This window comes from Carassius carassius, chromosome 30 (genome assembly GCF_963082965.1).
Source record: "Carassius carassius chromosome 30, fCarCar2.1, whole genome shotgun sequence".
In the NCBI taxonomy this organism is placed as follows: domain Eukaryota; kingdom Metazoa; phylum Chordata; class Actinopteri; order Cypriniformes; family Cyprinidae; genus Carassius; species Carassius carassius.
In genome coordinates this window covers 5,426,146-5,451,216 of record NC_081784.1, presented here as the reverse complement: position 1 = coordinate 5,451,216, position 25,071 = coordinate 5,426,146, and the positions used below count along the sequence as shown (strand labels likewise).

The 25,071-nt window shown below is 35.3% G+C and overlaps 1 protein-coding gene across 1 annotated transcript in view; it reads right to left on the bottom strand.

Annotated features, from left to right (window-relative positions):
* The window catches only part of LOC132110460 (protocadherin-15-like), a 197,213-nt gene that overhangs the window by 35,547 nt on the left and 136,595 nt on the right, over nucleotides 1-25,071 (bottom strand). The window contains exons 22-24 of the mRNA XM_059517084.1: nucleotides 23,742-23,858; nucleotides 9,470-9,610; nucleotides 5,903-6,015 (exon numbers count right to left, since the gene is read on the bottom strand). Coding sequence (XP_059373067.1) covers nucleotides 5,903-6,015; nucleotides 9,470-9,610; nucleotides 23,742-23,858 — 371 coding nt within the window. The remainder of the gene's footprint in view (nucleotides 1-5,902; nucleotides 6,016-9,469; nucleotides 9,611-23,741; nucleotides 23,859-25,071) is intronic.

Sequence of the window (25,071 nt, the reverse complement as noted above, 5' to 3'; positions counted from 1 at the left end):
CCCTTCCTCTCACACACCCACAGACATGCAAATACACAAACTCAAGCATAAATAATTCAGTTAGGTGAATCTCACAAAAAAAGAAAAAAAAATGTCCAGGTCATTTTTCACCCCCAGATCAAAAGCAAATAAGGATAATATTCACAACATATTTTGCATAAAGAAAACCTTTTTGTTTGTTGCATTTTGACATCAACATCATGATGATGTCAAGTTTACAGTTTTTTTTTTTTTGTGGTTCTCGTTATCCTTGATAACACTTATTACTTTCTCTTGAATGTAGTAAAGTATTTATTATGTATTAAAGTAAAAAATATATAATAATAATACAAATCAGCATATATTAAAAGCATCACAACATTTACAATCATGATGACATGATGAAACCATGTGAATTCTTCACAATCGATTTGAGAATACGAGAAGGATGCATTTAATTGTCAAAAAAAAAAAAAATGCAAAACCATTTGTTTTGGGGTGAAATATGACCCATACATGTTCTTGACAGATTTTGCGAGACTCATCTATTGTATTTGAAAGTGTAAGAAGTGTCAATGCGACAGAGGCCCTGGGCAAAGCACACAATGATGATGACAAGACGTGACAACAGAAGACAACTTCCCTGCAGTATGCACTTGTATGTGCATATCACTTCTTGGTAAACAAGACCTTCAGAATGTATGAACTTGTCCTCAGAGATCTTACATAAAGAAGGACATAAATCCTTTAAAAATGGTTTACATGTCTAAATATTCATTCCGCAATACATCTTGTTTTGCAAATCATATTCCTGATGGATCTGAGCCTACCGTGATGAAAAAAAATTAGTGTGAATATTTCCACAGTAATGATCAAATCTTTCTATGGATAAACAACACACAGTCAAAAGACTCAATTTGACAAACAATACACGATAGAGCTACAGGCATCCAAAATAAAATACTTTTTCTCTCATCGTAAAAAAAATACTTCATGTATGACAGATTCACAGGTCTTCATTTAACCCGTTTTGATCTGGTGTGCTTTAATCAGATCTCCAGAGTGTTCCAGCCACAGTCCACAGCCTAATGAGGTCTACAGAGAAACGCTGCATGCTGTCTATAACTCACTCCATTAATGCTTCCTGTGAACTGTTCTCTCTGGCCCACTGCTTTACTCAAACACACGGCTGCCTTTAAACACCAAGGCCTCTCAGAACAGACTTAAGACTGCATAACATTACAGTTGAATGGGGTGAAAAACTCAAATCCCACCGCTGGAAACAGACAGAACACAACTTTATTATCTTCTCAGCATCACATTTCTTATAAAACCTCAAGAACACTAGACAAACAGAAAATACCACTAAGCAGAAAACAAGAAATGTTTCACTCCCAAAAATATCTAATGCTTTTAAAATCCAAAAAGACCAATTATTAAGCTTTAAAAACTGATTGTCATTAAATCACAGCCATTGAATCACATTTGTGTCTAGAAACTTGGTTTGCTAAATTACCTTGAACATCAACTTTTGAGGAAGTACAGATATAGAGAGATTTCAAGTTTTAAAAGAACAGGAGCAAAAAAGGCAATTTAAAACTAAATTATTATTATTATTATCATTATTACACAAAAATGAATACAAATTAAATAATGGTGCAGAAAACCATGGGTAAGATTATAATTAGTCGTTTTTTATTTTTCAGTTTTTTTATGCAATTTTTCGGTTTGATTATCGTATGCGCACTTGGAGTGCAATTATTTAAACAAAAATACAGGAGAAATAAATAAATACTGTGAATTAGTATTATTCACAGTATCTTTATTTCTGTTTTAATATCATATTTAAAAAGTTAAAGTATAAAAATTTCATTTTTTTATATTCCTGTGATGGCTAATCTGAATTTTTTTACACAATCCTTCAGAAATCATTCTAATATGCTGATTTGGTGCTCAAGGGACATTTTATTTTTTTCAAGGTTGAAAACATTTGTGCAGCGTAATATTTTTGTGAAAACTGAGATACTTTATCAAGAAAGAACTCTTCAAAAATAACTCTGAGGTATTTATTTCTTTGTTCATCTGTTGCACGTGCAACATGCTGTTCTCTTATTCAGCTAAAATATGCTTATTTTAAACATCAAATGCTGCAATAAATTAATATTAATATTAATTTACACAGACAAATGAACAGTTAAAAGTAATTTGGCTGTATATCCAGCTTTGCTAATGAGACTAGCACACTGCTCCAATCGAGCACAAGAGTTTAGCTCATTTCAGGAGCCAGCTGTGATATATCAATCTTACCGATGAATGGTCAATCGCTCAAGCCTAAAATAGACTGACTTTTTATCCATGATTGCTATGGAAACTGCTGCTGTGAGATACATCAGTAAGACTCTGAAATTAAGGCAATGCTTCAGAGAGATCATGTCCTCAGAAACAAACATACCACAACATGGAAGTGAAGTTTGCTAACCTATAAGCAATGACTGTAATCCAGGAACACATCACCTACTGTAAGATAACAAGCTAAACTACTCAATTCCACCCCAAATTTAGTCTTTTATCTTAGAGACTGATGATAACTCGGTTGATTTAAATACGCTTTTGAAATAATGGATCAAACTCTCAATCACATGCTCTTTAAATGAAGTTTGCAGACCCCTGATTATGACACAAATTGAGTTCAGTTGCTTCCTGCTACATCTGATCAGCGCCAGACCTTCACTACAAATTCTCTTGATTGGACATGCTTCAGTAGACACACTGATAAAAAAAAATCCCACAACTCACAGTGAATGACAGGTCTACAAGGAAGACATGGAGCTAAAGAACTTCTGTAAAGATTATGAACATGGGAATTAACTCAGTATGTCTCTTTCATCATGTAATTTTTAAATTAATATGGGAATATAGCCTTGCTTAGTATGTTATCTAGTATAGCACAAAAATCAAATAAAAAGGCATGTAGCATTATTGGGGTCTATTTTTCTTGACACTTAACGCTTAACACTTAAATACAATTCATAAGAAGTAAAATTATTATTATGATAATTTGAAGGTCACTCCTACTTGAATTTTCAACTTAAAATTTTACAATTTATAAAAAAGTCTACTTTAGACTACCTATTATACTAGTGACAAGTGAGAGGGTCTATAAAAAAAAAGCTATCCATACATTTCTTGTTCATCTCAATGAAAGTTACTAGGCTGGCACAAGACCAATTTGGGGTCAGTCAGATGTTTTCAAAATAAATCCCTTATGCTCAAACTGTTATTTGAATAAAAATACAGCAAAACAGTAGAATGGTTAAATATTAGTACAGTTTAAAGTAACTACAATATTTAAATATTTAAATGTAATGTGACACCAAGCTGAATTTTCACCATCATTATTCCAAGTCTTCAGTGTCACATGATCCTTCAGAAATCATTCTAATATGCTGATTTGGTAATTTCTTATTATTATCAATGTTGAAACAGTTGCTTAATATGATCTCAGACTTTTAAATGGTAGTGTACAAAACCTACTTATGTATTCACATTTTAAATATGACAGACTAATCTTTGTGGGGTTGCAAGAAAAAGACCTCCAGAAGCACAGCGACCTCCATTATTGTCAATGCCACTACCTTCAAGAAGCCCCGAAGACCATACTGAAGAATCAGTGATGTACAGGTGCAAACAGCCACTGCAGTGCTTCAGGAAAGATTCCTGACTGTACTTGAATGGTCCTGCTATGGCTTTAAGCTAGACACCATCAATAATGACAGACAGTCCACATTTAATCAGAAAGGGAAACAGCTCGAATCCCTGCAGACCGTCTGCTGGAAGAAACCGACAACTCAATACTGCAATCGCTGCCAAAGTCACTGCTACAGTGTACTGCATGAAAAGTCTGAATGCATACAAAAGGCCCATTTTAGGGGTCTAAATACTTTCTGAAGACATTGGATGTTTTACACCATCTTGAAAATGAAACAACCTGCTTTCTGTAGGGAATAATTTACAGCTTCTTCACTAACATTAAAACATTGACGGTGAGAGAAATGGAATAAAGGAATGAAAGGTATGAAAAGGGAACAACAGGGAAAGACCAGGACTATCTTCTACATATGCTGCTTAAGCTTATAGTGGAAATATGCAGACAGAGGAACTGATCTTGCTGTCCCAGGCACAGTACACCAAACACAATGTTTTCTATTCAGTGAATTGTCAATTTTTAATAGTATTTAAAATAATATATTTTTTAATAATTTATATTTATTTATTTAAATTTTTAGTATTATCATAATTATTTAGATTTTTCATCTGTAATCATTTAAATTAAACAAATAAAATTATTTAACACACACACACACACACACACACACATCTTACCTGTCAACCCTCCCGTTTTTACCGTATTTTATATGTTTGCTACATTCACTTCTGGTAAAACTCACGTAATTTGTATGGGCAAAATAACTTCATTATGAATAATAACGAAAACAAATTCCAAGGTTGTCTAGTCCCCAGATCTTATATGAAGCGCATCTTTCTCACAGAATCAACGCATACAAATTCAACCTATTTGTCCCCTCAACTTGGCAACCTACAGCCCAGTGATGCTATTGATTTCTGCACAGAGAGTCCCGCGGGAAGGAAACAATGATCATTGGTAGAAATGGGAGAAGACTCAGTTGGTGTTCCAGTAAAAAAAAAAAAAACTAAATATACATGTAAATTGAGATATAGCTTACACTTCAAAAGGCTATGGTTTAATTGATTCAATTTGAGCACTGCAAGTTTCAAAGGTGCTGCGCTGCTTTGTTTACTGCAGTTAAAGGAAAATGCAACCTTTTTTTCCATATTCCACTATGTTCTTCCCTCAACTTAGACAAGTTGATACGTACCTCTCCAGTCTCTGTGTGTGCACTCAGTCCTTAGGATCCAAACAGGGATGAATTTAGAAGCTACCAAACACTTCCATATTTTCCCTATTTAAAGGCGTTTACATGAGTAGTTAAACAAGTAAGTATGGTGACACAAAATAAACAGTGGTGATTTCCTAAGCGGAAAAAAAAATATAACTAAAATGTATGGCGGAAGAGCACTTCGCAGCACTTCGACCTTGGCGCAGTAATAACATCACTTCTGAACTACTACTTTGTAATATGATGATTAATTTGATTTGTATTATTTTAGGTGATATTACTCTTGCCAAGCTCTGATTTCTGAGAGATGCATAGAGAGGGTGTTTGATTTGCGCTCTTTTCATTCATAAAGTTTACCATCATTCACGTCACACTCTAATGCGTGACTTTAGAGGTCTTTGTATAATATTGTGCTGATCCCCTGGATCAACTGTTAACTAGCAAACACCAGACTGTGCCAGCCTCAGCCGAGTTTTCAGGCAGAATTATTCCTTGTCCGTTATTCGTTTTCCATGCCATTCCGAATAAGGTATTCTGCTTCCTAATTATTACATTGCATTTTTTTATTTTACATGCAACATAGATAAAGTCATAGAAAGTAACAGCTACATGCAATAATGTAATCCTAAAATTCACGTCATACTTGCAAATTCTGTGCATGCATTATGGTAAATGCATGCTCAAGTAGTCAGTTGTTTCCGACAGTTCCGACTAGTTGTTGAAGTAGTCGATCATTCGACTACTCGACTAGTTTATGCAAACCCTACTTTATGCAGATGTGCCTTTTTGGAAACAGCAGCGTTTGAGTATGGTAGGGCAGCTCGAGTTAACATCCCAGTGCTGCTAGTCACATATTAACAGATAACACTCATTACTCATGCAGAGATTCTGAATCAGCCTGCAGGGAATGTGCTAAACTAAATCTGACTCACAGAGCTTAAAGAGAACATGTCATAAATAAGTAAATGTATTTTCTCTCGCTCTCTATAGACAACAGGACCCACCTGTACTCTTCCTCTGTGAAGATGGGAATCCTGGAGGGCTGAAGCACAGTGATTTCCACTGTAGTTCGGTTCATTTTCACCGGCTCTCCGTCGTCATAGGCGATGACCACCAGCTACGAGAAGAAGTCATGTAAAATACATTAAAATGCAGCTCATATAGACAGTGAACTGTGTCTGAATAAAAATTCCAATTTTTAAAAAATTCCAAAAATTTTAATATTTAATAAAAGGAACAAGATGTAGTGGAGCTTTGTACTAAAATACAATAACTGAAAAACTTTTGTCTGCCCCCCTACTGGCTAGTCTTTTTTTTTCTTTTGTCACATATTTTGTCATTTTTCATGGCATGGTTAGGTCAGTTTTTTTTTTTTTATGTAAATGCAAGAAAACTTGCTAATACTCATTTAAAATTCCATGGCATTTTAAAAACGTTTATTTGAAAATTTGTTTGAAAAAGTTGGACACACTCATTTGTAGGTAAAAGGAAAATATGTCATTGGTTTTCACTTGATGGTCAAACCACTGGACATTTCTAAAGTACATTTAAGGACTTTCTTCAACAATTTGTTTCTCTCGATTACCGCCATTTTGGAGAACATGAGCTGAACGCAGGCAGTTTACGCTCTTCTGTGTCAGCCATGCCATAAGGATGCGCTGTTTTCTTTCAAATCAAAGCGTAAATGCATGTAGAAAACGTATCCTTATGGCATGGCTGACACAGAAGAACGTAAGCTGACTGCATTCAGCTCAAATTCTCCAAAATGGCGCTGTGGTGATGAGAGAAACAGAGGAGACAAACTGTTAAATAAAGTTATTTTTGTTTTCTTCATGTACAAAAAGTATTCTTGTGGCTTCATAACGTTACAGTTGAACCACTAAAGGCAGATGGACTATTCTGACGATGCTTTTCAAACCTGGACAGACTATTTTAATTGGCAGTCTATGGGACAGTTACAAGTCTCTTGGTTTTCATCCAAAACATCTTAAATTGTGTTCAGAAGATGAACTAAGGTTTTACGGGTTTGGAATGACGTGGGGGTAAATGATTAATGAAAAAAGTTTCATTTTGGGGTGGAGTATCCCTTTAATCCATTTCAATTCTCGAAAAAGCTACATTCATTTAAAAAGAAATGTTTGAAACCAACATGAATACTAAATTAATTGGTGCAACTCTATTTTATTTAAAGGCTTCCAATTATGCTTTCTTTTTGAATTTTAGTCAGTGTGTAAAGTGTATGTTTGGACATAAAAAAAGATCTACAAAGTTACAAATCTCAAAGAGCACTCCAAAGGGAGATTAATATATACGTTTTTAAAAAAATATTTTAAGGTATTGTAATAAGGTAAATTATATAAAAATGTATGCGTTTTTCGAACGACCAAGCTGAAACAATGAGAGCATGTTCTAGTACACCCCTAAAACAAAATCAAGACTTTGTAAGAGAGCATAATAGGACCACTTTAAGGATTTCTCTTTTTCACAATCTATAACATTATTATCTATCATTGAACCAGTTTTTTTATTGGAAATATGAACATGAAAAAATTACAAAAACTTTGCTGTCAACTCTATAATTTAACAACCAGACAGAATATCTAATTTTTGATCAGGTACTTTATAGTGGCACAAAGTATACATAAATGATGCATGTTGCATTTATTCTTTTCTATGTCTTCAAAATAAATCCTGAGAAGTAAATGCTATTGATTAAATGTTGTGTCAGCCCTCATTCCCAAACAAAGTCATTCTATCACAGAAATCATCTACATCAACATTTGCTGAAGGTAAATTGATTCGAGCTCACTTAATGTTAGGCTAATTAATTTATATATCGATTCAGGTCATAGTAAAGGATACAGCAACTAAAGTGTACTCAGGATTATTATGAGTATGCTGTAGAAACATAAAGTTTTGTCATGAAACTCTAGATAGCACAGACCGATAGGTCCTAACTCAATCTGATATAATCATAGCTGATTGGTTTCTTTTCTTATCAACAGCCAAACACTTGGCTAGTGGTTGCTGTAGAAGTTGCAGTGCACTTTAAAAAAGTGCACCTGTATAGATCTGCTATGGGGTAATTTCAAATATGTTATATATGGGGGTTATTTCATATACAGTATGTTATATGCACAGCAGCTGTATTTCATACATGCTCACAGCAGCATGTCAGTGGATGTATTGGCAGTTGCAAGTCTTGCTACTTGCTCTCCTGCAGCGGAAGCATAGCAGAACTATTCCACCAAGACCAAACACAGTAATTCTGCCATGTATATTACCATGCTAAACTCTCAAAGAGATGTCATGACGGATATACACTTACGCTGTTGTTACCATTTAAATCCAATGACTCTCCCCTCCCTTTAATCAGTTACTGATTATCACGTGTCCTGATAGTTTTAGCTTTAATTTGACTGCTATAAATAAATATTTTAAAGTGTGTTTTGTGCTTTTCTTTCAAGTAGTAGCACAATTCTGTCTTGCTTATCAACAATATACTTCTTTGAATTATTAATAGAACAGTAGGCCTATGACACCAATAGCTACATCTGTTGCCTACATGGCATGCATGTGCGTTATTGGGCACATTACATAAGTTACATGCTGGTATATTATTGGTGGCCATCTGACGAAACATTTCCATTTCTGATCTCATTTTAAGGCCAATTCAAACTGCACCGACATACACAGACAACACAGATTACAGTACATCACTTCTCAGACATTCCAAGACCTGACAAACACCAATTCAACATGTCTAATTGGTGAAAACAAGTGCAGACCAATGGCAACAGATGCCGACAGGGACAACACAATGATCCGACAAAACCCTATGAGCCTGTCTGTTGCCATTTGTCTGCATCTGTCAGTGCAGTGTGAATTGGCCTTTAAAAACAGAAATAGAATTTCTAACCTGACTTAACTTTTGCTTGATGCTGGATTTAAATATCAACATGAATACAGTACACTTCACAAAAAGTTTTTTGTAAACTAATGAACAATACTTTCACAACCTTTATTAATTGGGGTTAATATAATTTTAAGGATATACTTTTGTTCATTGTTAATTTATGGTTGGTCATAATACATTCATTTATGTTAATTTATCCTTGAATGTATAAAATTAACATTATTTAATGTATTATGAATGAACATGAATTAACAATGAACAATATTATATTGTTAAATTGTAATATATATATATATATATATATATATATATATATATATATATATATATATATATATTAGTATATGTAAAAGTAAATAGGCTAGTGGTCATTTTTAGTTCTTGATATCTAATACAATAGCATAATGAAATAAACCTTGAAGAAGTGTTACCATGAAAGTCTAGGTTGACTTGTTAGTCAAATTAGTATGTCCGAAAATCAGATATATCCAAGCCATTTTGTTCTCCATCCTGATTTTTACAAACTCTTTTGAATTAAAACAAAGCTTTAATTTTAAACTCACTGTCCTGGATTCCAACTCATTTTGTGTGCATATTAGCCCCACCGCTCAACTTCACACAACAGCAGAAGGACGGCCTGTCGGCTCAGACTCACCCTGAAGACGGCGTTAGGCTGCTCATTCAGGTTGACTTTGGTGATAACTCGTCCTGTGTCCATCTCCACATCAAAGATACTTCCACTGTACAGTGACAGATCCTGATCCACTCTGTAGCGCACTTTACTAGCAGGCATACCCTGAGGGAGGGACACATTTAGTATCAACAAATCCCAAGAGCACATCAATGGCCAAAGCAAGTGTATTATCATATTTAATTCTATGCATCACATTATTAGATAATTACAGACTTCTATTGTTATCACTGCTTCCAAAGAGGTTTCATTATATATTATTTCTCTCAAGCTCCAAAAAGGCAAGTAAAAGCCCTTATTTGCCTCTAAGTATATAAGTATTTCAATATATGTGACCCTGGACCACAAAACCAAGTCTTGGTCGCTGGGGTATATTTTTAGGAATATCCAAAAAAACACTGTATGGGTCAAAATTATCAGCTTATTTATTCAGCTTTCAGATGATGTATAAATCTCAAATTCGAAAAATTGACACTTAAGACTGGTTTTGTGGTCCAGGGTCACATATTGTGTGAAGAACACACTGAAAGTTTTACATTAATGGCATCAAATGGCACTGAAATGTACACTACCATTCAAACTATTTCTTTTTTGGAGGAATAAAATATTTTTAATTTAGCAAGGACACATTAAATTAATCAAAAGTGACAGTAAAACCTATTCATCAAACAATCCTGAAAAAATATGTAACAAAAATACTAAGCAGCACAACTGTTCTGAACATTGATATACTTTAAAAAATGTTTTGTTGAGCAGCAAATCAGCATATTAGAAGGATTTCTGATGGATCATGTGACACTGAAGTAAAGGCTGCTGAAAATTCAGCTTTGGATCACAGTAATAAATTACATTTTAAAACAGAAAACTGTTATTTCAATTTGTAATATTATTTCACAATATTAAACATATGCAGCCTTGGCGAGCAAAACAGACCTTGCTTAAAACCATTTAACAACCTCAAACAGTGTTGCTCAAAATTTGCATGTTATTTGCACACTATGTTTATAGTTTTAATATGTTTCTATGTTTCTGGTTTTTTGGAGCTTGACATCCCACGGTTGAAAATATGTTGTATGGAATAGAATAGCTTGGACATTCTGCAAAACATCTCCATTTGTGTGAATCATACAGGCTTAGAAGGCATAAGGGTGAATCGATGATGACAGAAGTTTTATTTTTGAGTGAACTATTCCTTTAAAGGATTGACTCTTCTTTGAATACTGGGTTTGAACTTCCTTAAAGGTCTCTTGGGCATCGTGTTAGTTTTGTAGAGCTACAGAGAGCTCAGTCTGCTGCACCTCATTCTACTGATACTTTACAGCTCTTCCGTCTGGCTGTGTCATAAATGTTTGATGCTTTGTGCTGCGGTAAACATACAAAGTAATTTATACTGCAGTAGAAAGAGACAGAAACAACATCACATTTACATCTCTGACAGCCAAGAAATTAGTTTCTAGCTTTTTTTTCCCAGTCCGTCAAAAATATTCTATGGCTTATTATTTGTCATATTTCTTTCAGATCCCCCATGTTTTCAAAGCATTATTTAAAGAAGAAATGCACAATTTAACAGCTTCTGTGGCAGGCCATTAAAATAAACAGCACTGTAGTCTGTTTGACAACAGACGGCATGAACAGGAAAAGTAAAAACAGACAGATTTACCTCACTTGACCACGATAATCTATGTTAAGACGATCACACCACTACGTTTAGGGAAAGTAAATTTAAATCCAATGACCTGACATTACTGTATAACTAGCTGCTGTCTTGGTTCTCATGTGTAAAATCCAGTCATGATGCAAAATGCTCCGGGTGTGTGTTCATGATGTGTGTTCACTACTGTGTGTGTACACTTTGGATGGGTTAAATGCAGAGCACGAATTCCCAGTATTGATCACCATACTTGGCTGTATGTCGCATCACTTTATTTTTCAAATAAGAACAACAAATGCAGGCAAGTTCTGCTAGAATGAATGTACTAGACAAGTTAAACGCTCACACAGTAGCATTATCTGATTCTAAGTCATTGAAATACAAAACCGCAAAGAAATCTTTAAAAAATTTTAACAAGCATTTGAAGCACAGATAATCTGATTTTATGCTAAGAGTCATAATATTATCTTTTAGTACAAAAAGATACAGTAGCCCTGATGCAGTATTATGATGAAAATAATCATTAAAAGCACTATTAAGGTATGCTGTATTGTGAAAACAATCACAGCTAAAGGCCATGACAACCCTTTCAGCCACATTAAAAAATAGAATACACAGTAATATTGTGAAATATCATTAAAATATACAGTAAGTTATATTTAAATTTTAAATTCAAATATGCTGATTTGAAATATTTCTTATTATTATCAATGATGAACTTTTGTGATGCATCTTTCAAAATTTGGTGCAAGATTTGAAATAAAAAAATAACAAAGATATTAAAACATTTCAAAGTGTATTAAAATAGAATAGTCATTTTAAATTGCAACCTTGAGCATGACTTTAAAAATCAGTGTTGGGCAGTAATGCGTTATTAGTAACGCCTTACTGTAACGCAGTTCCATTTGACAGTAACTAATACTGTAACGCATTACTTTTTAAATAAATTAACTCCATTACCATTACCATATGGTGCATTGTCCATTACTTTTTTTTAATTAATTAACTTTGACTGAAGTGCAGCCTAACCTGTTTGCAGCAGCGACGCATTGTAGGATTGGTGGATGCCAACCACTGTAAAAACGAAGACGCACTGTGGGCGTGTTTCCGTTTATTCAAGTAAACATGAGTTTCTCAAAGTGTAAATATGCTCATTATTTCACTTTAGTTAAGCATAAAGACAAAAACCTTTTATGTTTTATGTAATGTAAGCTGTGTCTTTCTGGTTCGAATGTACTATCCTAGCCGACGAATTTCCAATCCGTGCGCTCAGATTTTGTAAACCGTATCCTCGGTTTTTGAATCTGTACTCGCAAATTCATAATCCGCGCGCACACTTTCACAATTCATTCCCATGGATTTGTAAACTGTAGCCTACTCACGGATTCATGCAGCAAGCTCCTACGTGTTAACTTAATGAATATTATTATGTGGAATGGGTCTACAGCAAAGTGTCTTAAGTGATTCTCTGTATGTTTTTCTCATACAGGTGAAACATTGTTGAAAACATGCAGCCTGTCTCTACTGTGGAGTCGCCGGGCTTTCAGTCAGCTCCTTAGCATGATAACATAGATTTCATTTTTAAACAGCATATATATATATATATATATATATAATGTGTGTGTATGTTTCTCGAAATTGATTCTGAATAATTCAGATTGCTTTCATTTATTTATTTCAAAATGTTTTGTGTTATGTTGTCCATTGTTGATAGTTTTCATACTTAAGCTGTGAAAGGACCATTTTTAAGGGCTCAACACAACAGCTTTTATGATGCAGAAGCCACTTTAGTTTTTGATTCTGAATATATTATTCAGGTGTTTTGTTATTTATTTCAGAAATCCTTGTGATATACAATATTCAGTTTGTGCTGGTCTGACTTAATCAAAATAGTGTTTAAAAATTACATTCTGTTTTACTTTGTGTTTGTATAGACCATAATGCATAAAAAAGCACTAATGGGAACATTAAATAAAGTTCTTTAAAAAAAATAACTAAAAAGTTACTTTTAACAGTAATGCATATTTCTTAGTAACTAACACAACACTTGGAGATTGAAAATGTTTCTTTTTTGAGACCCACTTGCCCAGAACAATAAAGAATCATTTGAGTCAGTTCGGGATTTCGGAGCGAGTTCGCGAATCATTTGAGTCAGTTTGGGGATCGCGAATCATTTGAATCAGTTCAGGAGTTCGGAGCGGGTTCGCGAATCATTTGAATCAGTTCGGGAGTTTGGAGCGGGTTCGCGAATCATTTGAGTCAATTTGGGAGTTCAAAGTGGGTTCGCGAATCATTTGAGTCAGTTTGGGAGTTCGGAGCATGAATCATTTGAGTCAGTTCGGAAGTTCGTAGCTGGTTCGTGAATTATTGGAGTTAATTTGGAAGTTTGGAGCAGGTTGGCGAATCATTTTAGTCAGTTTGTGGTTCGCGAATCATTTAAGTCAGTTCTGGAGTTCGTAGCGGGTTCGCGAATCATTTGAGTCAGTTCGGGAGCTCGGAGCGATTCGCGAATCATTTAAGTCAGTTCTGGAGTTCAAAGTGGGTTTGCGAAATCATTTTAGTCAGTTCTGAGTTCGAGCATGAATCATTTGAGTCAGTTCGGGAGTTTCGGAGCGCGAATCATTTGAGTCAGTTTGGGGATCGCGAATCATTTGAGTCAGTTTGGGAGTTCGGAGCATGAATCATTTTAATCAGTTCGGGAGCTCGGAGCGGGATCGCGAATCATTTGAGTCAGTTTGGGAGTTTGGATCGGGATCGCGAATCATTTGAGTCAGTTCGGGATTTCGGAGCGGGTTCACGAATCATTTGAGTCAGTTTGGGGATCGCGAATCATTTGAATCAGTTCGGGAGTTCGGAGCGGGTTCGCGAATCATTTGAATCAGTTTGGGAGTTTAAAGCGGGTTCGCAAATCATTTGAGTCAGTTTGGGAGTTCGGAGCGTGAATCATTTGAATCAGTTCGGGAGTTCGGAGTGGGTTCGCGAATCATTTGAGTCAGCTTGGGAGATCGGAGCATGAATCATTTGAGTCAGTTCGGGAGTTCGGAGCGGGTTCGCGAATCATTTGAGTCAGTTTGGAAGTTTGGAGCAGGTTCGCGAATCATTTGAGTCAGTTTGGGGTTCGCGAATCATATGAGTCAGTTTGGGGATCGCGAATCATTTGAGTCAATTTGGGAGTTCGGAGCGGCTTCGCGGATCATTTGAATCAAAAATGATTCTTTTTTAAAAAATTAATTAATTTTGACTGAAGTGCAGCCTAACCTGTTTGCAGCAGTGACGCATTGTAGGATTGGTGGATGCCAACATGAAGATGCACTGTGGGCGTGTTTCCGTTTATTCAAGTATGTGCGGCAGTCATGGCGAGTCAAGGCGAGAGCAACACGAGATTCTCAAAGTGGAAATATTCTCATTATTTCACTTTAGTTGAGCATAAAGACAAAAACCTTTTATGTTTTATGTAATGTAAGCTGTCTTTCTGGTTCGAATGGCCTATCCTAGCCCACGAATTTCCAATTCCATGCACTCAGATTTTGTAAACCGTACCCTCGGTTTTTGAATCTGTACCCACAAATTCATAATCTGCGTGCATACTTTCGCAATCCGTTCCTATGGATTTGTAAACTGTAGCCTACTCACGGATTCATGCAGCAAGCTCCTATGTGTTAACTTACAGTTTTAATGAATATTATTATGTGGAATGGGTCTACAGCAAAGTGTCTTAAGTGATTCTCTGTATGTTTTTCTCATACAGGTGAATCTGTTGAAAACATGCAGCCTGTCTCTACTGTGGAGTCGCCGGCTTTCAGTCGGCTCCTTAGCATGATAACACAGATTTCATTTTTAAACAGCATATATATATTGTATATGTACATATACATTACTTATTATTGATTATACTTATATATATATATATATATATATATATATATATATATATATATATATATATATATATATATATATATATATATATATATATATTTAATAATAAGTAATCAACAAAGTAATTGAGTTACTTTTTGAATTAAGTAACTAGTAACTGTAACTAGTTACTATTTCTTAGTAACTAGCACGACACTGTTAAAAATACATTAAAACAATCTTAATTAATTGATATATGTTTAAAGAAAGATAACATTTAAATATATTGTATAAACTAAGCCCTAAATAGTAGTTATCCTTAAAAAATGAAAAGGAAGCATCCCCTCTTAAGCCATCAAATTAGACAGGCCTCGCTCCTGTTAATATGGGATAATATCAGTTAACTGTTTAATGTCTGACATTCATGAGTCATTTTCAATGGGTGTCAATGTCAACACTCAAATGTGGGTCAGTCACATTAGCAGGACACATTATGTTTCTTTCTGGTGATTGAATTCATGCTCTGGAGTTATGATTAATGGCTGCTGGTTGTTCTGCTCTGTAGTGACACTTCAAGGATGGAAGTCCATTACTCATCCCTTTAAATCTTTTCAAATAAAAGGAAGTCAATGCTCAGGACATGAGGTTCAACCAGCATAAAGGCAAAGGAGGCGCTTTCATTACCCAGTGACCTTTGCAGCCGTGCATATAAATACAGTGTCATTATCTCATTTGCTGGCGTGGGCTGGAAAAGCAGTGCTGCTCATACTGTAATCATCTATGTTTGAGCGGCACCCTAATGAGGACGGTTACTTCCTGTCCTTGTTCTGCAGCACACTTTTCCTTTAAAGACTGCTTCCGAGAAGTGGGTTTTATCTGACTTTAATTCCAGTCCTGCCTGAGAGATTGAGCTGCTCCATGTCTCCGTAGTGATTCACAACACAACCGGAATGATGAATCTGGAATTTCAGTGAAGCTTCCAGGGTCACCAAAAACAATGGATGTCCCAGACATCAAAACAAAAATGCACAAACACACACACACATGCACAAAACAGCCTCAAGAAATTCACAAACACAAGCCACTCATAATAATGAGGCCAACCTATTATAATTTTTTCGCAAACCTTTGCTGCGATCTGCAGATGTGTTACCTTGCTAGTATAAAATATAAGCACGCTCTGGGCGAACAATAAGAATATCAGTCAAGTCATCATATGAGCCAGGGCTAGCAGAGATTCTGTTCCATTCTGTGCTTTTGTGTTTATTTTGAGGCTTGAAAACATTCGTTTTTGTTTATTCACTGCTATCAAATATATATAAATACACATATATATATATTCGGTTCGGTACGTTTTAGATACAGCAAAAAGAAAAAATTGGCAGATAAATTTCCTTGATTTTTAAAAAATGTTTTATTAAAACTAACAAAGTATGTTTGTTTGTTTTTTACATTGAACAATGATGGAGCTTTTCTTTACCCATCTTCTATGGTGTTTTCTTAGCAGCATACTGTATAAAACAAAAACAGCTCCTTATAAAAAAAAATGAAAATGTTATATTAGTTATGAACAAATACAAAGATGTAACTTTTTATATGGAACTCTATAACTCTTTATATTGAGTGTGTTTTTACTCAATTGGTTCTCTATAGGGCTTATGTTTTTTGGAACAAAGCAGGAATTACGGTCTGTCTGAAATGGGCTCGTGAAGGAATATTGTAACGGGGCTCAATTACATTAAGCATGTTCTTAAAACCTAGGCGCTCGCTCACTCAGTACGCGCTGAAGGCTCGTTGCAAAATGGCTAATGCGTTTAACAGACCAGAAATAGAAGATCCTCCAATAACCAACAGGTCTGGTGTTTGGGTGCACTTTGGATTCCCTGTAAGCTATAATGGTGATGATAGAATGAATGGTAAATAGTAAGGTCTCATATCCGCGGCTATAACGTACAACCCGAATTCCGGAAAAGTTGGGACGTTTTTTAAATTTTAATAAAATGAAAACTAAAGGAATTTCAAATCACATGAGCCAATATTTTATTCACAATAGAACATAGATAACGTAGCAAATGTTTAAACTGAGAAATTTTACACTTTTATCCACTTAATTAGCTCATTTAAAATTTAATTCCTGCTACAGGTCTCAAAAAAGTTGGCACGGGGGCAACAAATGGCTAAAAAAGCAAGCAGTTTTGAAAAGATTCAGCTGGGAGAACATCTAGTGATTACTTAAGTTAATTGATATCAGGTCTGTAACATGATTAGCTATAAAAGCTTTGTCTTAGAGAAGCAGAGTCTCTCAGAAGTAAAGATGGGCAGAGGCTCTCCAATCTGTGAAAGACTGCGTAAAAAAATTGTGGAAAACTTTAAAAACAATGTTCCTCAACGTCAAATTGCAAAGGCTTTGCAAATCTCATCATCTACAGTGCATAACATCATCAAAAGATTTAGAGAAACTGGAGAAATCTCTGTGCGTAAGGGACAAGGCCGGAGACCTTTATTGGATGCCCGTGGTCTTCGGGCTCTCAGACGACACTGCATCACTCATCGGCATGATTGTGTCAATGACATTACTAAATGGGCCCAGGAATACTTTCAGAAACCACTGTCGGTAAACACAATCCGCCATGCCATCAGCAGATGCCAACTAAAGCTCTATCATGCAAAAAGGAAGCCATATGTGAACATGGTCCAGAAGCGCCGTCGTGTCCTGTGGGCCAAGGCTCATTTAAAATGGACTATTTCAAAGTGGAATAGTGTTTTATGGTCAGACGAGTCCAAATTTGACATTCTTGTTGGAAATCACGGTGTCCTCCGGGCTAAAGAGGAGGGAGACCTTCCAGCATGTTATCAGTGTTCAGTTCAAAAGCCAGCATCTCTGATGGTATGGGGGTGCATAAGTGCATAACGGTATGGGCAGCTTGCATGTTTTGGAAGGCTCTGTGAATGCTGAAAGGTATATAAAGGTTTTAGAGCAACATATGCTTCCCTCCAAACAACGTCTATTTCAGGGAAGGCCTTGTTTATTTCAGCAGGACAATGCAAAACCACATACTGCAGCTATAACAACAGCATGGCTTCGTCGTAGAAGAGTCCGGGTGCTAACCTAGCCTGCCTGCAGTCCAGATCTTTCACCTATAGAGAACATTTGGCGCATCATTAAACGAAAAATACGTCAAAGACAACCACGAACTCTTCAGCAGCTGGAAATCTATATAAGGCAAGAATGGGACCAAATTCCAACAGAAAAACTCCAGCAACTCATAGCCTCAATGCCCAGACGTCTTCAAACTGTTTTGAAAAGAAAAGGAGATGCTACACCATGGTAAACATGCCCCGTCCCAACTATTTTGAGACCTGTAGCAGAAATCAAAATTGAAATGAGCTCATTTTGTGCATAAAATTGTAAACTTTCTCAGTTTAAACATTTGCTATGTTATCTATGTTCTATTGTGAATAAAATATTGGCTCATGTGATTTGAAAGTCTTTTAGTTTTCATTTTATTAAAATTTAAAAAACGTCCCAACTTTTCCGGAATTCGGGTTGTAAATGTAGCCTACCAATCGCCGTGGTGACGTCTTTTGCCCTGTTTGAATCCGTTGGAAATGTCTGTCTAAATGCGTCTTTTCCCAGATACTGACACACTAAGGTAATGTCGGCGTAAATGAGTTGACATGTTTAAAGTATTCCCGCTGGTGTTTTTTTTTTTTTTTGTATTCCAGCTTGTGTACCCTAGACGCGACATATCGTTGTTTTTTTTATCCACCACTCTCTTGCCATCACCATTATAGCTTACAGGGAATCCAAAGTGCACCCAAACACCAGACCTGTTGGTTATTGGAGGATCTTCTGAGTCTGAACTGTACTGAGTGAGCGAGCGCCTGACTGAGTAGCCTAACATAAACATATAAGTTGGTGTTTTTTTCTTATTCGGGGGTGTCAGGGGCGTTGCCTGCTACGTCGTTTGGGTTATTGGGCTACCACAATTATATATATTATATATATAATTTATATATATAATATAATTTAATATAAATATATTTGTATGTCCTTTTTTAACTCTTAAGGCCCTTTCACACCGGATGCGTAAAGAAAAAGCGAAACGAAAAAGCGAATAGTTCGCGTGCGAATAGTTCGCGTCAAAACCATTCACATCAGCCGCGATGCGAATTTGCGATGTCTGTGACGTTCAGAGAGCTTCAACATTCCAAAACTTTCGCGCCGACAGTTGAGAAAATGGACACTTCAACATCATCATCCAGTGAAGACGAGCTTTTCATTTTCTTTAAAAGACAGAAAAGAAGGTTTTGGGTGCACCCAGTCCTAAAGAACAGAGAGTCTGAAGGGGAGTATGCCAATCTTGTACAGGAGTTAAAACTTTATCATGGCCGGTTCCGCACTTACTTTCGGATGTCTGTGGGACAATTCGAGGAGCTCCTTCAGATAATGGCACCGCATCTGACGAGACAAACCACAAACTTCAGGGAACCAATTGATCCGGAGCAGCGTCTGGCAGTCTGCTTAAGGTGAGCTGTCCTCTTAAAAACATCAGCCCATAGAACACACACACAAGTAATCAGAAGATCCGTCATTTTTGCTGTGACGTCACCTTTGTTTCCTTGTATGTGATTGGCTGAAGCCTTTTTGTCGCCTCAAAAGTTAAAAAAAAATCGACATCGAAGCCAAAAAAATAAAAGTCGTTTTTTCGCCTCAGCACATTCGCGTTCGGTGTGAAAGCACTCATTACACAAACAGCTGATCAAAAAATAAAACCATCGCGCGAATTATTCGCGGGTCAAAATCGCGTCCAGTGTGAAAGGACCTTAAGTACGACATAGACTGTCTTACTCTAAAAAAAATATTTATCCATTAAAACTCTAACAGAGGTTTGTCAGAGCATTGCCATTGTGATATTGCCTTGTGGGCAAGTGAGAAATTTTAAATAATGAAACATAGTAAAAAGATGAAAATGTGATTTTAAATTTATTTTACTTTCAATTCCTTTTACATTCTCCAAGGTATTAACATTAACATTTTTCATAACTCCATGCAGGACGTTTCAATGCAATATTTAGAAAATGTACTCTTGTACTCTTGATACTCAAGTTCTTTTAAAAACAAGTACTTCAGTGCTTTTACTTAAGTAGACATCTGACTGTAGTACTTTTACTTGTACTTGAGTAAAATTTAGCAAGGGGTATCTGTACTTTTACTCAAGTAATAAAGCTGTGTACTCTGTCCGCCTCTGCTGATAAATAAATACATTTATAAAGCTACAAAAGATTTGTCTCAAATAAATGCTGTTCTTTTGAGTTTTATCAAAAAATACAGAAAGAAACATCACACTTTCCACAAATACATTGAGCAGTACAACTTTCAACACTTATATAATAAATAATAATAACAACAATAACAATGATAATAATATTAATATGAATAATAACAATTATAATAATAATATTAATAATCTGCTTTGCCGAAGGAATAAATTACTTTTTAAATATATATTTAAAAATAAAAAATAATATTTATTATTGATAATTATTGATATTTTCATTTGAGTAAATAAGTGCAGCCTTAGTGAGCATAACAGACTTCTTTCAAAAACATCTGTAAATCTTACTGAACCCCGAAATTTTCTAAACAGTAGTGGATAAATAAGCCATTCCTTTGTGAAATATATGCGATCGGTGCTGCAGCAAAAATGGCTACCAACTGCTCCAGTGTGGGACATAATTATGGCACATATTTTAAAATCACTCTATATTCAACTGAATGAGACATGGGCTAAAAAGTGGTTCCAGCACCCCTGCTGTTCCTTTGAATGTACCATTACCAGCAGCACCTAAAGCTCATAAATCTGTGATAACTGTAGCGACCATACAGCGAAACATTAAAAGAACACCAGCACTGCTGTTCATTTGACCACCCACTAATGTAATGTATAACAAACCCCTGCTGCGAGCTTTGTTGCCTTTAGAGGAAAGTGACGGAACAAAATTGTCCATGGCAGAAAAAAACTGAGGCTGTAAAGCTGTTTGTGAAGTTTGAAGTTTGGCAGTTGTAAAAGACAAATTAACACGGTTTAAAACTACTTTTAAACACTAATTACATTCAGGCGTCTTTGAAACTTTTGTGACTGTGGTCCAGAGTTACTGACAACCAATAAAGTCTGTTAACAACACATCCACACTGCATATAGAGACCTAGAATCCCACAAAACATCTTTCTGTTTTACAGTCTGTGGATGATAAACATTTACAGGCATTCAGCGCATATCCAGCCCCTGGCATGCGCTGCCACTCTGGATAAACCAAACCTCAAGCAGCGAATAACCTTGTTTATGTAATTTATAAGGTAATAAGAGATGTGTGCCTTTGCTATACTGTAATGGCCTCGCGTTTCCCTCCAGCTGTAAAAGTTGCAGAAGAGTGCTGGGCTGCATCATTTCTCTGATGAAAGCACAAAAAAATCATTTCCAGATTCACCACAGTGTCAAAATTTCTGTGTCGTTGTGTGTAATTTCATTTCAGTGTCTTCTAGCAAGTTAGTGATAGAGAAAGAGGGAGAGAGAGAGAGAGATGCTGGTCTCCAGATGGTAAACATAAAAAGGCTCTGTCATATCAATCAAATAAAGATGCAGAGAGAGAGTGACAGTGCAGAACAAACCGTTTATCCACAACAGCAGACTAACATATTAATGGAGGGACATGTAAACAGGAACACTCGCGGGAGAGTAAACTGTCATACGCAGTAATACACACTACTGTATATACAAACTTCAGATGAAGAAATTCAAAAGAGACCAGGGATGAAATAATGCATTCAAACGAAAGAATGTACTACGACTAACTAGTCTTAACTCTAGCTAACCTTAAGCTAACGCTGCCAAACTTTTAGTCATATGTAACACCTATCCTTGCCAGGGCCATGATTTGCTAGTGCTTACAATGGAATGTCCATGTAAAGGAATTTGATTTTACATTACAATAAAATCTAAATGTAACATAACCTACATAGGTACTTTTTATTTTAAACTTTTAAATAAACGTACTTATTAATATTCATTAATAGTATATATATATACCTGAAGTGGGACATTCACATTGACTCCATTGTGAAAAAGGCCCAGCAGAGGTTGTACTTCCTTCGCCAGCTGAGGAAGTTTAACCTGCCACAGGATCTGCTGAAACAGTTCTACTCCACCATCATCGAATCCATCCTCTGCACTTCAGTAACTGTCTGGTTCAGCTCAGCTTCTAAATCGGACCTCAGAAGACTACAGAGGGTAGTCCGGACTGCTGAGCGAATTATCGGTACAACCCTCCCATCTATTCAAGAACTGTACTTATCCAGAGTGAGCAAAAGGGCTGGCAAAATCACTCTGGACCCCTCACATCCAGCACACTCCCTCTTTGAACTGTTGCCATCTGGTCGACGCTACAGAGCACTGAGCACCAGAACGACCAGACACAGGAAAAGTTACTTCCCTCAGGCAATCCATCTAATGAATAATTGATAAAAACTGTGGAACACACTACACTATTTATATTTTTATATACATACACTTATTTACCTAACACACATACTTAGCGTACACTTAAATTTTTTGCACATAATATACCTGTACATACATAATGCTCATTGTAATATACCTGCCATACATTGTCAATTTGTATATTTTCGTTCCTTATCTACCTATTTGTATTTTTTTTAATTTTTTATTCCATTTTGTGTTTTTTGTTCTGTCACTGTCATTATGTTGCACTGCGGAGCTTCTGTCACGAAAACAAATTCCTCGTATGTGTGAACATACCTGTTAATAAAGCTGATTCTGATTCTATATATATATATATTAATTCTTTAGTATTTAAGAAAATAATAAATGATAATTAATATAAATAAAACACATTTATAATAAAATTTAGAAAGATATATAAAATTTATTATAATAATTATTAATACATATTTTCCTTTTTAAACATTCATTATTGTATATACTGTACAAATGTTTGGGGTCAGTATGGTTTTTAAAGAAGTCGGTTATGACCACCACCGCTGCATTTATTTCGTCAAAATACAGTAAAAACTGTAATATTGTGAAATATTATTACAATTTAAAAATAACTGTTTTCAGTGTTTTCTAATATATTTAAAAATATATTTTATTCTTTTTTTTATTTAGTTTTTGTTTTAAATGTTTTTGAAAGAATGCTCTTATGCTCACTAAAAGCTGCATGTATTTAACTAAACATACAGTAAAACCGTAATATTGAGAAATCATTCCAATATGCCGTTTTGATGCTCAAGAAACATTTGTTATTATTATCATCAGTGTTGTTTTGCTTATCAGGATTCTTTGATGAAAAGAAAGTTCAAAAGAACAGAATTTATTTGAAATCTTGAAAATATTTGATAAGGTTATAAATGTTAAAAATATATATATATTTTTTAATTGTACTGACCCCAAACAATATTGAATTGAGTTGTTCATCTCAAAGCTGTACAGCGCTGACTTGACCTTGAACATCCAGTACTGTTCCCACATTTTAAGACATATTTCAAATATCTAACTCTAATTAATCCATAAATATTCTCAATACCTTACCATTACAAATCCTCACTATAACTCTGTGCTTTTACTATTTATTTTAAAATCATATAAACATGAGCATGAGTCAGAGAACACAGAAGTGTATTACATTTGGGTTTTGAGTACTTACTGGAGGGTCTTGATCGTCTGCAAGCACAGTTGTGATTACTGTCCCCTTCTCTGCATTTGGAGCCACCAGCCCTTTATAAAGTGCCTGTCTGAAGACCGGGGTGAAATCATTCATATCCTGAAAAGAACACAGAGACAGAAACATAGATGAAATGTGTATTAATAACACTCATTAAAACACTACCGAGGTTAGTAGGGCCCGCTGGCAAAGTGATTCTGTTCCATCTGTATTCTTCCCTTTAGTGAGGAGTTATATAATGCTGAAGAGTATTAATCAGCTTATGGACGCTGCTGTCTTTCACTGCTGTCCACTACCACTATCAAAGAGCACTTTACATATTAAAGTCAACATAAAATCAAAATATAACTTCATTAAACACCACGTCTTACTCTGCACGTAATGTGAAATAGGCTGCAAAAGCGTTGTAATATACTTATAGTATTTACATTTTTTACACAAAAAAATAGTACTTTTAACACAACTATGTTCAAAATGACATAAATTCACTGAGCTTACATAGGTTTATATATATTAATATATATATAAACCTATATATATATATATATACACACACACACACATACACACACACACACAGTGAACATAGTGTTAGAGCCCAACTGAATGGGTTTTTTGAGGGCCGAAACCGATACTAGGAGAAAAAATGGCTGATATTCTCTGTGTATATTATAGTATCAATGCAAAAAACATCTTTATGTATATATATTCTGTTTATGTACTGTATATACTATATTCTGTTTATAGTACCAGACAAAAGTTTTGACACACAAATGGGCAAGTGTTCAAACTTTTGACTGGTACTATAAACAGAATATAGTATATACAGTACATAAACAGAATATATATACATAAACATGTTTTTTTGCATTGATCACTCAAATGTGGTGATCAAACACTTATAATGATGTAACAAAGATATGTAATGGAGGCAGGGCATTTAACAATTTAACAATAAACTTGATTATCCAAAATGAGTCTGACATCGGTGCACTAAACAGAAAATTTGAAGTTTATTCAGCTTTACTTCAATTCATTTATATTCCACTTTATTCTATTCAACTTTATCGGTTGAATTTTATTTAACATCTAATAACTTTTATTTAACTTTTGCTACTGTCTTCACACACAGACGAAACGAGAAGTGTAAAGTGTGAGATAATATACCTATGTAAATAAATACAATTTAAATTCACATCTCGCTCACTTTAATGCCCTTTGAATCATGGCGGAATATCATGTGAAGTCCACTTTACAGGGTACTTACGTTAAAATAAGACAACGCTTGAATGCTGCTGCCTGAAGAACAGAC